The sequence below is a fragment of the Calypte anna genome, chromosome 14 (genome assembly GCF_003957555.1).
Source record: "Calypte anna isolate BGI_N300 chromosome 14, bCalAnn1_v1.p, whole genome shotgun sequence".
NCBI classification, from domain to species: domain Eukaryota; kingdom Metazoa; phylum Chordata; class Aves; order Apodiformes; family Trochilidae; genus Calypte; species Calypte anna.
The window spans coordinates 9,687,578-9,703,901 of record NC_044260.1 but is presented as its reverse complement, the minus strand read 5'-3'; the positions used below and the strand labels follow the sequence as shown (position 1 = coordinate 9,703,901).

At 41.4% G+C, this 16,324-nt stretch overlaps 2 protein-coding genes across 6 annotated transcripts in view; both read left to right on the top strand.

The window, feature by feature from the left end:
- The first annotated feature begins 3,911 nt into the window (after positions 1–3,911).
- On the top strand, positions 3,912–8,388 carry FOPNL (FGFR1OP N-terminal like). Of its 3 annotated transcripts, XM_030459781.1 has the most exons (5): positions 3,912–4,017; positions 4,468–4,665; positions 5,763–5,847; positions 6,550–6,689; positions 7,969–8,388. In XM_030459781.1, the coding sequence occupies exons 1-5, from the start codon at positions 3,990–3,992 to the stop codon at positions 8,043–8,045; spliced, it is 528 nt and encodes a 175-aa protein (XP_030315641.1). In that variant the 5' UTR covers positions 3,912–3,989; the 3' UTR covers positions 8,046–8,388. The 3 variants fall into 3 exon arrangements, with proteins under 3 accessions (XP_030315641.1, XP_030315643.1, XP_030315642.1); XM_030459783.1 differs by lacking the exon at positions 7,969–8,388 and having other exon boundaries at positions 5,731–5,847; positions 6,550–6,656; XM_030459782.1 differs by lacking the exons at positions 6,550–6,689; positions 7,969–8,388 and having other exon boundaries at positions 5,763–5,851.
- Positions 8,389–13,983: 5,595 nt separating this feature from the next.
- MYH11 (myosin heavy chain 11) overlaps positions 13,984–16,324 on the top strand; it is a 55,223-nt gene continuing 52,882 nt past the window's right edge. For all 3 annotated transcript variants that reach the window (XM_030460231.1, XM_030460229.1, XM_030460232.1), the window contains exon 1: positions 13,984–14,056. The gene's annotated coding sequence lies outside the window, so the exon portion shown is untranslated. The remainder of the gene's footprint in view (positions 14,057–16,324) is intronic.

Below are 16,324 nucleotides of genomic sequence, written 5' to 3'. Positions count from 1 at the left end.
CGGGCGGCGGCGGGCGGGGCCGCGCCGGCAGCGCCAGCGCCGCGCCCTGATTGGCTCCGCGGTCACGGGGATGCCGAGCCCCGGAGGCGCCACCGCCCGCGCTGCGCAGCCTCGCCTGGGCGGGGAGGGGCGGGCGCCGGGGCGCTCCCCGGGCACACCCAGGGGGGGATGGAGGGAGGGAGCGGGAGGCTGGGACACCCCGGGCAGCCCCGAAGGAGAGGGAGAGGGGTTAGCGGCGTCCTGCGGAGCGCTCATGGCCTCCGCACACGTGGCGGCCCGAGCCACCGCCCGTGGTGGAGGACGGGCACCGGGGGCTGCGAGCTCGGCCAGAGCCCAACACGTGTCTTCATGCAAAACAGAACTCACCCCTGACGTCGGCAGGGTAAGAGGGGCGGGAGGACTGTCCCCTTGTCGCACCGCCGCCTCACCTCCCTGCCGAAGGTACAACTGTCCGTCCCCGGCAGCCTTCTGGGCCCCGCACCGCACCTGCCCGGTGGGTTTGACCAGGGTCACCGGCGAGTTTCACGGTATCTCCTTCCCTGGGACGCCCTGGTACCAAAGACCCCACTCAGCCCCCTTGGAGAAGCACCGCAGTGTCCTGCCGGCACCGGGGCCCCGAGGGACAGAGCCAGGACACCATCCTTGGGGAAGGCCACAGTAAAAAAGCCTATGGTCACCTTCAAATATTTCACTTTTCGACGTCAAACTGTTTAATTTTTTTTAAAGCCCTGAATTTGTTAAAACTGACTATCATGAACAGAAACTGAACCAAAATTAATTCATCCACAACCAAATTTGCACCAAAGTATGCACCAAAGTTGAAATAAGTAACTCCACAGCCCCTGTGGTTGCCTTTGGTTGTGTCCCACTCTGCTCTATTCCCATCCTACTTAAAATGCATCAGTTAAAACCCAGATGGTATCCATGCTCAACTGATTATCTAATCTATTAGAACAGATCAGTTGGAACATGGATGGCACATGTGTAGGAATGGCATTATACACTGCACGTAGATACATGCCACCCTACATTTATCTATACACACACTACCCTTCAGATAGAAAGAGAACCTTAATTTAGAATGTCCTTTTGCATCCAGAGCAACTACAATAATTGACAAAGTTTTTCAAAGAGAGCAGTGGATTTAGCAGGTTAAGAGTTGAACCTATTGATCTTAAAGGTCTTTTAACAAAACTTACCTATGATTCTACAGTTGTCTCATGTATAACTAACAAGCAAGCATCACACATAAAACAAATGGAACACAGGTTGCTCTGTACTCACCTGCACACCTTCAGTGCAGTTTCAGAGCTGTGCTTGGTCCTTAGCTGTGGCCAGACCACCCATCCAGCTACAGCATTTCTGGTCTATCTCTCCCCTGGCTGTCTCACACTGGGGTCACATAGTCCACAGTGAACTGAGAAGAATTGTCACAGAAAAATTAAATCAAACAGGGTGTCAGAATCTATACAAGTTTGCCTCAGGTTAACTCATACCTGAGTTCATAGCAGGTCAAAATCTTTACAGTATTGCAAGAGAACAGCTAAATATCAAAGCCCAATTCCCCTTCTTTTTATTAAGAATATTTCTGTCCTGTTTTGCCTACTTTCTACGTCTTGAAATCATATTAACTACTCCAGTGATCTGGTTTTTGATGCCTTCCATGCTCACTATGACTTGTTGAAAAAGTCTCATCACAGAAAAGTCTCATCACAGTGCAGCATGTGTTATCCTGCTGCCCCTCAGCTATAAGGAATACTTTTCTAAATCCTGGCTGCTCTGTAGTGCCTATTAATGATCATAGCTCTGACAACTAATATGAGTTATTTCTTAACTAAGTTGGAAAAAATTTTTTATAGCACTATTAATAGCATAGTAAATCAGAAAAAAAGGCTAGATAGATACAACAACCTTTAAGAGTTTAGCTTGTACATATATTCTGTGTACAATAATAGAATATAGATTTAAAATTTAAATTATACTGCTGAGAATTACTTAGGATATAGAGATCATAAGCAGGGATTGTTTCAAACAAGAAAACAGTAGAGCATGAAGTGAGGCGGATCAAGAAAAATAAACTTTTACCCGTACATTTTTCTGAAGGTACCATTTTATGCTAAGAGTAACAAAACTGAAGCTACATTTTCAAGATTCAGACTTTTCAAGTACTTCAATATAACAATTTTTACAGCCTCAAACTGTCCCTGTACCAGGCTAATACTGGATCTACACTCCAATTTAGTTCCCTTCCAATTAGTTCCATCTTCTTCCCTTAGAAATTTGGATTTTAATCACAGTGCAGTCAAAATGCAGAGTAGAGAATTAAATGTAAGGGGAAGTAGAGTTCAGAAGAAAAATATAATGGACTCAAAATTCTTGTTGTAGAGGAGAAAAAACAGAACTGACACAAACCCAAAGCTGCAGATCTCAGAGCATCAGAAAGTCATTGCTTGTGGATTTCAGCAACTATTGTTAAAACAGCTTCTAGTAAATCTGATTAATAAAACAGAAACTGCAATCTTATTTAAAAGGACATCCTTCAATCATAAGAAAACCAAAACAAAAACTACCTAGAACAAAATTTAATTTTGCAGGATACAAACTAAAGCTGGATAGAGACTATTGAGTGGAAACCAGCAATAACTTATTAACTGGAGATTTGGTGTAATAGAACAGTGAGCCACAAGAGCATGGAGAAATTTGGAAAGATGCAGAGGAAAATGTTTTGCTTATGAAAATTCCATGGATGTTAAAGGTAAGCAGAGGTTCATCACCAGGTTTGCCCTAGGGATCTGGGCAGCAGCACTTAGCACTGACCAGGGCATTGCTGCTGCTGACTCACTGAAGGTAACTGATAAAATAAAGCAAGAGATGAATATCACCATTACTTCTGAAGACTGCTTTTATCCCGAAAATAAAAGTGAAAATCCCTGCCACAGATTTTTGGGAGCTCATAATATAAATATTTACTTTGAGAGGAAATTTAAAGAAAACCAACCAAACCAAAACCTACCAAGTAAAAAAAATCCCATTTTGGTACTGCAATTGGTACTGTTACTGGCTCTGCTAAAGGCATAAGTGGTTTACTCCTTAAGAAGACTCACATTTTCCTTCAAGCCCAAGCAGGCTGCTCCATTTAGACTCTGACAAATCCAGTTTGTTCATCCACACTGGCTGCATTTCCTTTGGGAAATACTTAATAAAAACACAATATAAACACTGTTGACTCATCCCAGCAGCACCAAGCACATACGCACGCCTCCACACACACCAGGGATCCTCACAGAGTTGCAAAACACCCTGTGTACGGTTACATGTGGCAAGTCCTTTTAATTAAAAGCTCATCTTTGGCAAGTCCTTTAAATTAAAAGTTAATTTTTCAGGGACTCAGTACAAAACCCCTCGGTGACACACCAAGGAACAAACTCTCGCTCGCTCTCCATGTTTCCACTTTTTTTTTTTTTTTTTCTTTTTTTTTTTTTTTTTTTTTTTTAATCCCCTTCAAATAAGGCAAATTGACAACCTTCGAAACGACAGAGGAAAAAAGTTCGGCACCCCTGAAACGCCGTCCGTCCCCTCACCCCGCCGGCAGGGCAGACACCGGCAGGATACCGAACGGTAACTCCGTATGTATCACCTAGGCACCGCTAACGATGTTATCCCGGCTTGACCTTGCCAGCGGACACCGTGGCGGCCCAGGGAGACCACTCTGGGGCTGGGGACCCGCTCCCGTCCCGTCCCGTCCCGTCCCGTCCCGTCCCCTCAGGGGCCGCGCTCCCCCCTCGCCTCAGAGAGCGAACGACTCAGACCCGCGCGACCCCTCCCGAGAACCGGCTCGAACCGCACGCGCCGGCCGGCGGCGCTCCCCCATTGGCTGAGGAGCGCCGGGAGGCGGGGCCGACACAGCCCCCTCCCTCCCCCCGCATGCGCAGTGTCCGCCTGGCGCCACCGCGGTGCTTCATCCGGGTCCTCGGGGCGGCGGTTGGGCCATGGCGACGGTGGCGGAGCTGAAAGCAGGTGGAGGGGCGGAGGGGAGCGGGGGGGCAGCCCCGGGGTGGGGGGGGCGGAGGAGGCGGCCGGTTCGGTAACGAGGTCGGCCTGAGCTAATAGGGTCACCGGCTCCTCACACCTCCCTCTGGGGAGCCGCTGGAGGAACGGCCCTGAGCCTCCAGAGAAACGTTCCGGCCTCGTCATTTGTCTCGGTCTGACTGTCAGTCGTGAAAAACGTCTTGGACCAGGAACTTCCCGGTTCTGAACGTGCTAGAACCTATGTTTACTAGTAAAAAAGAAAATAAATAATTCTGGCTTCTTTTAAAGGCTTAGTTTTTAGCTGTTAAGTTTCTAGTGTTACCTACAGACACCTGCACATTTCACGGTAAATAGGCTGAAATGATGTTGATATTGTGGGTAGTGCATCCTGCTTGAATACGTTTGGGTTTGTATTAACAGATCTTTTTATGGTAATAGTTTTAAAGGACACGCTGGAAAAAAGAGGTGCTCTTGGAGAAATAAAAGCATGGATCAGAGCTGAAGTTTTTAAGGCACTGCATGACGAGAGTGAACCACGGCCACAACTGTCTCATGAAAATTTCTTAATCAATGAACTATTTCGTGAATACCTGGAATTTAACAACTATAAATACACAGCATCTGTTTTAACTGCAGGTATTGAGTCTGTCACCAATGTATTAATAGACAGGCAGTGGTTGGTTGAGTAATTCCACTGATACTGTGAATAAGTGGGACTAAGCTGCACAATCTTTTCTTCTCTTGGAAATAAATAAGATATGAACAATCTCCCCACAGCTTTACCTGCAGCATTAAGCCAAACCATACCATTAGTTTTAAAAAAGCCTGACCCTTTGCTCCTTCATCCTTGGGGTAAATGCTTTAACAGCAATTGATGCAAGAGCAAGAAAAGTTGCTGTCAGCCTGCAAATCCTTTCTTGAAATGTCTGCTTTTATTTTGGAAATGGCTAACAATGTTTCTGAAGCATATATCACTTTTTTTTTTCATTGGCATTTGGGTAAAGTAAAAAGAATAGAAATACTACAAATGAACACAATCTATTTGAGGAATAATTTATACTACTGTAACATGTTAAGCAGTTAAGTCTGAACTGCAGCAATTCTGGCAATTTATGTGAATCATGAGCATGGTTAGATATCCTCAGCTTAAAGAACAAAAAAGAATGTGATTAAGGTCCATCTTTTTTAACAACTGCAATTGGTACTGTTACTGGCTCTGCTAAAATACCAATATTTGAGAGCTGTTCAGACTACAACATCTAAATGGTAGCCATAAGTTATATGATACAGCACTTGCAGTGATTAATAACTTGTATTTGAAATTCTGAAGTTCTGTAGTTGTGCTTAGATACAGTAATTACTGTTGCTATTTAATAATTTGGTACATTTCACTCTATTAAAATTACAAGCATGAATGTTCATCTTGAGAAGACAGAAATGAGTTAGTCTGTATAGTAATAAATGCATAAAATCTGATAAATACTTCCACGGAAGAGTTTGGCTGGTTAATTTATATTAATTTATTAATTTGTAAAATGCTATTGTAAATTATGTGAGTATGAAGCACTAATGTTTAAGTGAATTTCCTGGAATTACAATATACTGTCAGATATCAGTAGTCTAAAAGGGAGGTGTGTGCTCTCATTCTCTTGAAGTCTCCTTACCCATCTCTAAGTTAATTGGTGATGTTTTTCTTGCCAGCCTTAAGAATTCAGGGGGAATCTCTTTTCCAGAATCTGGCCAGCCTGAAGTGCCCTTGGACAGACAGTTTCTTGCCAGAGAGCTGAACATAGCTGAAGATGCAAATGGAAAATCAGTGTAAGGAGTGATTTTGGAATGCCCTCTCTATTCTGTTCTTTAGTGTTATTGTAAACACTACATGAGAACATATAAATGTTCTCAGCAACTGAAATGTGACTGGATCACAGGGCTGCTCTGACATGCTGCAGTCAGACTCACACAGGCCAGTTTTCCAATGTACTCAACATTTAATTCTACCAACTTTACAGCATTTTCCAGATAGTGTACCTGGCACACCACAACACAGGTCTTCCCTACAGTCAGGAGCAGAAAACAGATAATTCTTTGGGTATCAGTGAACAGCTTTGCAGAGCAATAAAAATATTATTGTACTCTGAGATTAGATATAATTTTACAGTGCTTTGATACAACTACATTACTGATCCAGGCTACTAAAGCAGGTTTAAACACAGCCAGTGTTCCCTTTAATTTGTGCTCTCAGAATCTGTCAGTTGCTTAGGAAGAATCAAGTCTGGGTTGTGCAGCCCACCAAAGGCTGCTTGAGTGAGAATGTGGGTCTGTGTCCTAATGTGCTCAGCACCTTCCAGTTCTTCATCTTCAGGGGATCCACAGCTTAAATAATTACTTTAAATACATCTGTACATACTTGAGAGGTGAACATTAAGATTTCAGAAGTTCTGAGGAAGAGGTGTTTTTTTTTAATGCTTTTTTTTAATTACAGATGTCATAGACTGCTTTTGTCATTTCTCTCTTAAACAGACCTCTCTTGTATGGAATTCTCTCTTCTCTCTTACACGGTGATAAGGAAGAAAGTACCCAGAATACCTTTCCAAAATCATCTTTGCTGAATTATCCAAAGCAGAACCTTGGCAAACCACCTACTGAGAGAAATCAAAAAGGTGAGTGGGGATACGGGGTCGTTTTTGTAGAAGTTTTGTTTGTGACTTAGCTGTCAAGTTTTGTAAATGGGCATAAGCCTTATTCTGAAGACATAACTTACATTCTATTGGGTGCTTAAGCGTAGAGTTCATTGCTCTAGAGTGGAATGCTGCTCTTATTTTTCCTTTCTGGTCTGCTTTTTGACTAGTCACAATTTATACTTCTTAAGAATTACAGAATTATTATCAAAATCATTACAGAATGAGAGTGATCATTGGTCCAGTTTTTTTCCTTTAAAGACTCTGTTTGGCATATTATAACTTCACTTTCTACTGGGCGAGTTTATTACTATTGTGTTAGTATTATCAGCTCTTCTTTTTTTACCAAAAAAATGAAAAATATGAGGGCAGAGATATTACTGACAACTAAAAAGTGTGAGAGAACACTTAACACCTTTTCTTAACAGTTCAGTTCATTAGGAAAATGCTTTTTCCATTCTACCAGAAGAGGGGGCTGAAGAAACAGTGTTTCATACCAAAACTGCTATAAATATCTGTGTTAGAAAATAATTATTCCTATCAGAAATTTCTCCATTCAAATTCAGTGGATGGAAGAGTTGTTTTTAAACTATAACTTTTGTACCTCAGTTCTGAACTTGACTCTCTGCAGGGTCATGGTACCCTGTTGACAGGGATTTAAGTTGTTAAGTGTTAGTTACAAAATCAGGATTAATCATAATACATGGCAACCCAATACTTTTGGAACTAAACAAAAATATAACAGTTTTAAGGCTTTTAATTTTAAGTAACCACAGTCTGAAATTACTTTCTGTTTGTGGGATGTGTAAGTGGAGACCTAAACAGAGTGGGTTTAAAATGCTAATTATCTAGCTATTTTAATTAGCATGCATATTAAGGTAATCAAGTCCATTTATGAACTCAGTCCTCAAAGTCTCATATTTTAAGATCTAACTTGCTTTTCATATTAGAAATTATCTTGCTTATTTAGTTGAATTAATATTCCAATAACTGGTACAGACTGGGAATTCTGATAAAACATGGAATCTGATGTTTGTCTTACTTCTTTCACTATAGCAGAGTTGAAGTTGTCTGAAATCCAATCTTTAGCAATGCAAAGCTCTTACCTCACAAACTTCCAAGGAAAAATATATTTGTAAAATTCTCAAAGTTTCTTGTGATGATATTCTGTATGAAAGTTGATAGTAGTAGAAAATAGGAGCTTTTGACCTATTGGCTCTCCAAGTGTCTGAGAATACTTATGTTTGTTTTTCCTTTTCAGATAGAATTCCAGAACCAGGAAGGATGGCTGGCACAAGCACTGAAGAACCCCTTGTTTTACAAAATATACACAGATGATACATTTCATGTGCTAATTTCTCATGGGAAGTTCTGTATGAGTTCATTTAGGAAATTATTCTTTGTATAAATTTCCCAATATGTCCAATGGGACCATCTCAGCTTGTTAGATATACCCACGAGACAGGATGATGGGGTCATACTTATGGGCAGTATCAAAAATGTTTTAGCAAAGACTCTATTCCTACAGTTCTAGTAGTGGGAAAACTGTACATGAAAAGAGATGAGTGAACTAAACATACCAAAATACTAAAAATTTACCAGAAAACTTATGATTTCTGCACTTTCTGTACTATATTACATCTCGTGTACCTTTCCTGTGGTTTTTTAGTAAAATTTTCCAGTTTTATTGTGTGGTGTTTTGAAAGTGTTCAAGCTACATATTTAATCACTCTTCTATAAGAAGTTGCTACTTTCAGATAAGTAATGCAAGGTAATCTTGAACAGAAAGGTTCTTTAGAAGAATAGTTGTTTCTGATTCTCCGGAAATGAGGACTATATTTATCTTCATGCCAACAAACAAATGAGGATAAGTCTTTCCCATCTGGACTTGCTATAAATTGCACTGCATAACACTGAGTATATGGGAGGGAGAAGAATTTCTGGGTTTTTTTCCAAACAACATGAAACTCTAAGTCAGGCAAAGCTAAAAATAGGTTGATAATAGATTACTGATTCCCAGAACTGGCTGAGGTATTTACATCTTTTTCTCCACTCATTTTAACAAGATCTATAGATGTTTGTGTTTCCAGTGGTACAGAGAGAAGTTTTGTCTAAGTTTTTAGGGTTGCCTTTTTAAAAATCTTAGTTGTTAGATAACTGGCATTCTAAGTGGGGAAAAAAGAGGAAGAGAACTCACTGTGAATTTAAGTGAGAGGATCCTAAATTGTACAGGCAGTACAGTTTTGCCTTCATCTTGATTTGACCCAGCTAGCATTGCAGGTATTTTAATTTTTTTTTTTTTAACCAGCCTGACCTCTATTCCAGTGTGAAATTGTAGAGAAACACATTGAAAGGGGAAGTTACATTTATCCATTTCAAGCCTCAGCAGTGAGCTCATCCCCTTCCTCTGAAGGGCAATGCTGCCAGCTCCCCAGTCACTGATTTAGTAACTATCTCAGAACTGTTTCCAAGAGAGGAGGACATGTGTTTGCAAATACACCTCAGTCAAATCCATCTTTAAGTCTTCTGTAGCTTTGCATCAATTATAATTGACCATTAAGTCAAGCAAAGGAATTTATCTCTGTACCCTCACTGTTAGCTCTGTGCTGGCACCACTGTCAGGTTCAACTACTTGGCTGAAAAGCTGTCTGGGTAAAACCAGCCACCATGGGATTCTGCCTTATTACTGGGGTCTTTCCTGCCACATCAATGCAAATATTCACAATCACTGATCTCTCAATGTCTAAAAACACAGTAGAAAAATTATCTTCTAAGCTGTTGTTTGCAAATTCCCTTCATTTTGGAATGAGCTGAGAGTATCTCTACAGAAAGTTGCAAAAACAAACTTATGAAAAATGCAGATACAATTGCTCTGGCTAAAGAAATACCTGCATTTTTAAACTCTGGTTTTACAGAGGTTAAATGCTAGGGCCCTGTTTCTCTAAAGCCAGTGGACCAAATAATTTCAATATTTTGGAATCTGGCTTGTCTTGTAAAGGGCAAGGAAAAGGGCTCTTGGAAGCACAAAAGCTCTTGCCTCATTCTATGCCTCATCTTCCAGTGTAACCAAAGCCATTGCATCTGCTTTCTGTCTTCCCAGTACACATCATACAGAAGTGGCCCAGGTGCCATGGAACTCCCTGGGAAATTGATTTTTAGTGGTAGAAATCAAATATAACTCCAGTTCTGGTTGAAGAAGTCAAGGGGATGTTTGGTACTGGCCCTTCCCTATGCACACAGCTGAGCAGGCTCATGGTCTCCACAGCTACAAAAGCAGAGATGCTGCAAGGGTGTCCTTCCCTGAGCTTTGAGATAAAGCTGTATCTCTGAAATCAGAGTAGAAACCTGCTTCAGACAGAAGGGAATCTCACAATTATTTTCTTTGGAGATTGCAACTTTGGCCCATTATCAGGACCCTGCACTGGTTTGGGAGGTGGGAGCCAGTAAATTGTCTTTCCAGTGATACTTACTTGTACAACAAAGCTCTGAAATATGTCTATGAAAATATACTGGGGTAATTACATTATTAATGCTCTGGCATTTATCCCAAGCAGTGCATGAAATACAAGAGCATCTTTCAAGATGCTAACAAGTAGCAAGCCCTCTTAATGTCCAGCAGCCTCACTTGTTTTGTTAACAGAGAAAGAAGAATTGCAAAGCTTGTGCATTATGGCTGCACTCTCAAAAAATAATTCCTTAAAATTTTAAACTAAGCCAAGTCAATATTGAGATGAAAATAATTCACAACCCTAGAGTTAGGTTCAGGTTTAGGTAAAAGTGCCATTTGTGTGAGCATGCACAAAAATCATTTTCTCAAATAATTTAAGAAGCTGTGACATCTTGAATGAACTGCCCTTCTTTCTACTTACACCAGAAAATGAAAAAAGATGCAAGTACGTTTGGAGGTCTCAGTGAGCAAAATGCATTACAGAATTTTAGTGGACAGAGAGAGACTGAGAGACTGTTAGGGAATTACATTAAAAGAAGCTGTTGTTTGTCCAAGCACGATATCACAAGTGAAGATGACAAGGGGCCAGTGGAGTTTGGTCTGGATATCAGATCTGGAAAGCATTTTGGAAGAACATAACCCAGAAAAAAAAAAGCCCTCAGTTCCTTAAAACTGAAATTTTGCTCTCCTCTAACATCAAAGGAAACTGTTTATAGACTCATCTGCATCAGTGCTGCTTCAGAGGTAATAATTTCTGTCATGCACAAGGGAATTATTTTTTTTTAAAGGTTTATCATTACACTCCAAGGACTTGGTTACGCTTCCCTTCCTCAGGGCTTCTTGTATCAAGCCTGTTCTCAGTGTCAGTTACCAGTTTTCCAGAAGAGTGATGATTATCACTGGGTGATTATGCTCTAGGAAAAGAACCCCCAAAATATTTGTCCACACCTGTAAGGGTGTAAAGGCACCTGGTGTCAAACTGATTCAGAACTGACCTGTGTGCTGCACATACTGCACTTGACCTGCAGCCAGCATTAGGCACAAAGCTTAACATGAAGCAGTTGGTGACTATTTTACCTCGTTGTTCCTTTGGATGCAGGTTGTCCCTCCTGTTGCAAGAGGACAGTTTGGTAACTTACCACTCTGCTTATCTGTTCCAGTTATGCATGCCAGCTCAGAGAAACATTGTTGGTAAACTTAGGTAAAAACATTATTAAACAAAAAAACAAACAAAAAAACCTGCTTACCTGGCACTCATTATTTCACAAACTGACATCTCCATCCATGCTTTTCTTTTTTCCTTTTGTTGTATTCAGGTTACACCTTGGCAAGGCTGCTCAAATTCCCTTCTTTCTCAACTCCTGTTTTTTCTCAAGCACAATATTTACAGTCCAAATTCAGCAAGGAGATATTTACAGGCAGACTGCTCAATATTTTATTTTTCCTAGAAAAGTAATAAAAACACATAAATAAATAATTCAGTTTGCTGCTTTGTTTTTAATAAAGCTTATTTTGTTGTCACAAAGTCATCATCCACTGGGAATCCACAGCTTTAGTTCTGAGACAGTTTTGGTTTAAAAAAAAAATACCACAATATTTTGGGAAGTCCAACCAGGCTATTACATTAGCATAATCTTGCATTCACTTTTAACTGAATGTCAGAAGCCAGGCTGATCCATATCAGTTCCTATTGCACATGGCTCAATAGTGCAACTGTTTCAGTCCCAGCAGCAGTTATTTTTTAGACTTTCCAGCTCCGTTTAATGTCACATAATATATCACCCTCTACTACTGCCTCTGTTAAATACACTACTTGGGCAGCAAGCCCGTGTGTGCACATACAGTGGTTTGCAAACCAGCCAGAATAATTTCCACTCCTTTTTAAGCTACTATGAAAATGTGCCTGGTTTTATGAAACAGCTGCATGGGTTTAAAAGGAACATCTTTGATGAATGTTGAAATGATCATACTTTTCAGAGGATCCCTTTGCATTTCATTGATTTATATTAATTGTATTCCTATTTAAAAGCTAAGCTTGCAACCAAGAAACTGAAAAAAAAAAAAAAGAAGTTTGAACTACATGGTGAGGAACTTTTCTGCTAACAAGGGCAAGTATCTTGGATTTACCTCCTGGTGATCATTTACCTGGCTTCTCTCCAACAAAGTGACACATGCATGAGTCTGATATGACATTGCTGCCTTTCAGCTCCTGGAAGGGCTTCACAGGGCTGGGTGGCACTTACCTTCCATCTGGGGGACAGGGCAATTTGTCACCTCCACCTTCCCCCTGGCCCTTTACCACTGCCTCAATCACCACCACCAATTCTATCCTCAGACCAGTGGGAAGCTGGCAGTGGGACACTGGCTGAGACCCCCATGGGGAAGGACAAGCTGCACCTGCTGGAAACGTGCAGCTGTGTTGGCAATTTTGGTCTCCTCCAGCTAAAGCCTGAACACAAGACCATACCTGGGATTTCTGAAATGTTTCAGGGACAAAACTTCAAGGCTCTTCCTCCCTCTCCTTTACCTAAATTTGTTCACCACTCGCCAGAGCTGGAAAAAAGGGGCTACAGTAGGTCTGTCAGACTGGCAAGCACTGCTACTCTGAGCAAGTGACAGCAGAGGTTTTCAGTCTAGCCTTCCCTCACAGGTATTTTTTTAAGATGCTGAGACCAGTAAGCCTCATCCATCTTCCTCAGAGGGGTTTATTTTCCAGAGAAGAGAGGTCTGTTGATGTTGAGAAATTATTTCACCCAGGTCTGTGCTCTGATCCTTTGGGTATACACCATATTTAGTCTGCTGCTGAGAGGGGGTTGTTTCGGTATTTTGTATTTGGCACGTTGGTGGGAATTCCTAGAGGATCCTAGCTTTCCCTTTTTGGGATGTCTCAATCCACAGGTCCTACTGCACAAGGCTGTTGGCTACTAGCAGGGGAAGGAGGGGGGACAGCTGGGGACTGAAGGTTTGGGAGGTATGAGGGATGTTTGACAAGGACCAGACCACTTCCTAATCCCTGCAGGTCTGGCTACCAGTGCTCTGTCCTCCTCTCCCACCCAGCACATGGTTCCTGCCCCCCATTCTTTCCATTGCATCCTGGGGACTATTGCCCCTCAGCTATTTATCATTTTCCTACTTCCTTTTATGGAGAGAGGGATGTATTTCTTATACATGAAGAAGTATTTACAGTCCTTTCTCTGGAATTAAGCTGGGCACTGAACTGCAAAAGAAACTTGGGTAAATCCTCTGGGGAGGTGGGAAATGACCCGATTGTTCCCGTGGGGCAAAAGAGGCTTCAACCAGCACCAGGCTCTAAATGTCACATAAACACAGGAGACCTAGAGCAAACTCCACTCACAAGTCCCTGCTGTTAGCAATAGCTGTCCTCTCCCAAGCAGCCCCTCAACTCAGGGACTTAGCTCACTGATGGTGAGTGGGAAAACTTCTGCCACAGATCTGTGATTTGCCCTCTTTCCTTCTCCTAGGCAGGGGTCCACAAAGAACAAGGATGCTGCCAAGGCAGGAGGGAGTTAAAAGGTCCATTTGCTCGTCAAAACACCCTAGGAAAAATCAAAACCACCAAACTTGTGAGCTAGGGGCACCCCTTTCATCCATTTCTTAAGTCAGAACCAGCCCACTTCCCTAAAGAGCAGCTCAGGGCAGGGGCAGATGTCCAGGGTTAGGCCCTGCTGGGAATGAGGTCCTTGGCTCAGGCTGGTTTTTTTAACCCAGGTATTGAGAGGATTTTCCAGCAGGACGTGGTTTCCAGGGCCCCTCCCCACTGACAAGATTCTCCTCCTCTATATAGGGAGGCTGCAAAGGAGGGGAGGACTTGGACTGTCCCAGCTGGTGGCTGCACAGGTTCCCGGTTCTCCACTCCGCTCTGCTCCCCCCATCGGACACTGTGAGTACCTCGGGATCCCTGCTGGGGATGGGCTGGGGGCTTCTGTGCTTTGGGATGGAGCAGTTGCTTTGCAAACACATGCAGTGAATTAACCTGCAGATTGCGTAGAAATTAGAAACAGGAACAGACTTATCAGACACTCTCAGGTGGTTTATCCCAAACTCTGTGTTACTGATTGGTTTCTGTTTAGAATGAATTGGAGACCACACACGCTTGAAAGCCTGCACAGATGTTCTAGCTCTTTCCTTAGTCACTTCTACCACTGCTAAGTGCTAAATTGAGCCCTAGAGATGCTGGGTGCAGGACATGAGTTGTGCTCCAAGCCAGTGGCAACGCAGCTCACAAGGTGCTGGTGCTGCCTGGTGGTAGCAGGTACAGGCTCCAACCAAGCATCACATGTGCCATCAGTAAAGAAGAAACCTGGTAGGCTGAGATGCTGGGCTTCTTCAGGTATTTCTACATTTTCAGTGCTTATAAGGGAACTTAGGGCTCTTGCCATGATCTTTAAAGAAATTATACTAAAATAAAATAATTAGTTTGTCAGTTCCTTGTTCTTTAAAAAGAGGAAAAATGCTTAAGTAGTAGAAGAAGAAAAGGAAAAAATTCTTATACCTTACCATTACATATGTATGTTTTTATATTCTAGGAATAAAGTTTAAGCAAAAATAATCTGATAATTTTCTGAACTACACAAATTCGATTAACCTCAAAAGTGACATGCCTTTTTTAAAGGGGAAAATACAGCATCAAACTTGTAACTTTTACTCGAGGTATTTTGTTAAAGAGGACAGTAGATGGCAGCATAGAAAGCAGCTTCAGTGTCATCCCAGCAGTTCACTGCCTTCACATGCACAGAAATATATATATATATGTACGCATACCTAAATATTGATATGTACTTGAGATGTGTTATTAATAAGCCATGAGATATTTAAATATAAAGGAGTATATGCATAAATATAAGGGAAATCAAATGTTTGCCATTATCATCTAATAGATAGATCTCAATAAAATCTTTTCTAAAGTGCACTTGCTCAAAACCAAGCCTCCTTGTTTTCACTCTTTCACTCGAAGCACTGCAGCTTGCACCAAGATGCTGTGCACAGACTGACTGCTGAACTCCCAAAGTTCCCCATTCCCCCAAGCCACCAACAGAGGTGAAAACAATGAACCCCCAGAGAGCAAAGTGCTTGATTACTTAATCACTTGAGTTTCATACTCCTCTGGCTGTATTTGCTTAGATGTAAACACTGATTTTTATAATCTCATTTGCAATTGACACGCCAGTCCCTAAAAGGTATTTGTTTTGAATTTGTTATCATTACATTTTTGTGGAACAGCTCCTATTGAAAAGAACATCACCATATATGGCAGCAAGCACAGATCTATGCAGAGGATCCCAACTCTTTATAATTCACTGAGACTTGGTAGTTGCAAATCTGTTGGCTTTTCTTTTAAGTAGGTTAATTTTAGAAGAAGCCAAGAGCTAGAGAAAGTTTTCCAACTTATCCAAAGTCCCATTAAAATGTGGGTTATTTATGAATTCTAATGAACACGCAGAATCTGATTTACTTAATAGAATGACATTTGGGCATATCTGAAATAGCTGGTATTTTTCAAATAAATGGAATCTATGCCTATATGATACAATTCAAGTCTCTTTTCCTTCTTTAATTTTTACAGTTTGTAACACAGGTAGCTCCTGTGCCAATTTCTTTGGAGTATTAAAAGAGCTATCAAGTGTTTAAGCAGAGTTATGTAGTAACTTGAATAGAGATGAGAAGACCTAATAGGAGACCAAGGCACTTACAAACATTTTTATTTAAACACATGGAGAAGGAATTAAACAAATAAACCAAAACCACAAAAAAATAGCCCTGTGAAATGAATGAAAAAGTTATTTCTTAAAATACAGACTTTCCCTCTTTCATGGCTGAACAACTATCTGCTAGTACTGATGATATCTCCATGATCAGATGAAAATGTCCATTATTAAAGTAAGGATTTGAGGGGTGGGGTGCCAGTGTCCAGGAGGGAGAAGTGAAAGGCAAGGAGGGACTGGTAACAATGCTTGTGACAAAGCTATCTGTGCTGGGGAACCAGTTCCCAAATGAAGATCACAACATTAGGATTCACTCCTAGATTTTTTTTTTTTCAGGCAATGCTCAGTTGGGCAGTTCAGTGAAGTACTGGAAAAGTGAAAGAACCAACCTGGAAAGAACATAGTCAAGAAGTACTGTAGCCAAAGAAATGCAGTTTGAGTTTAGC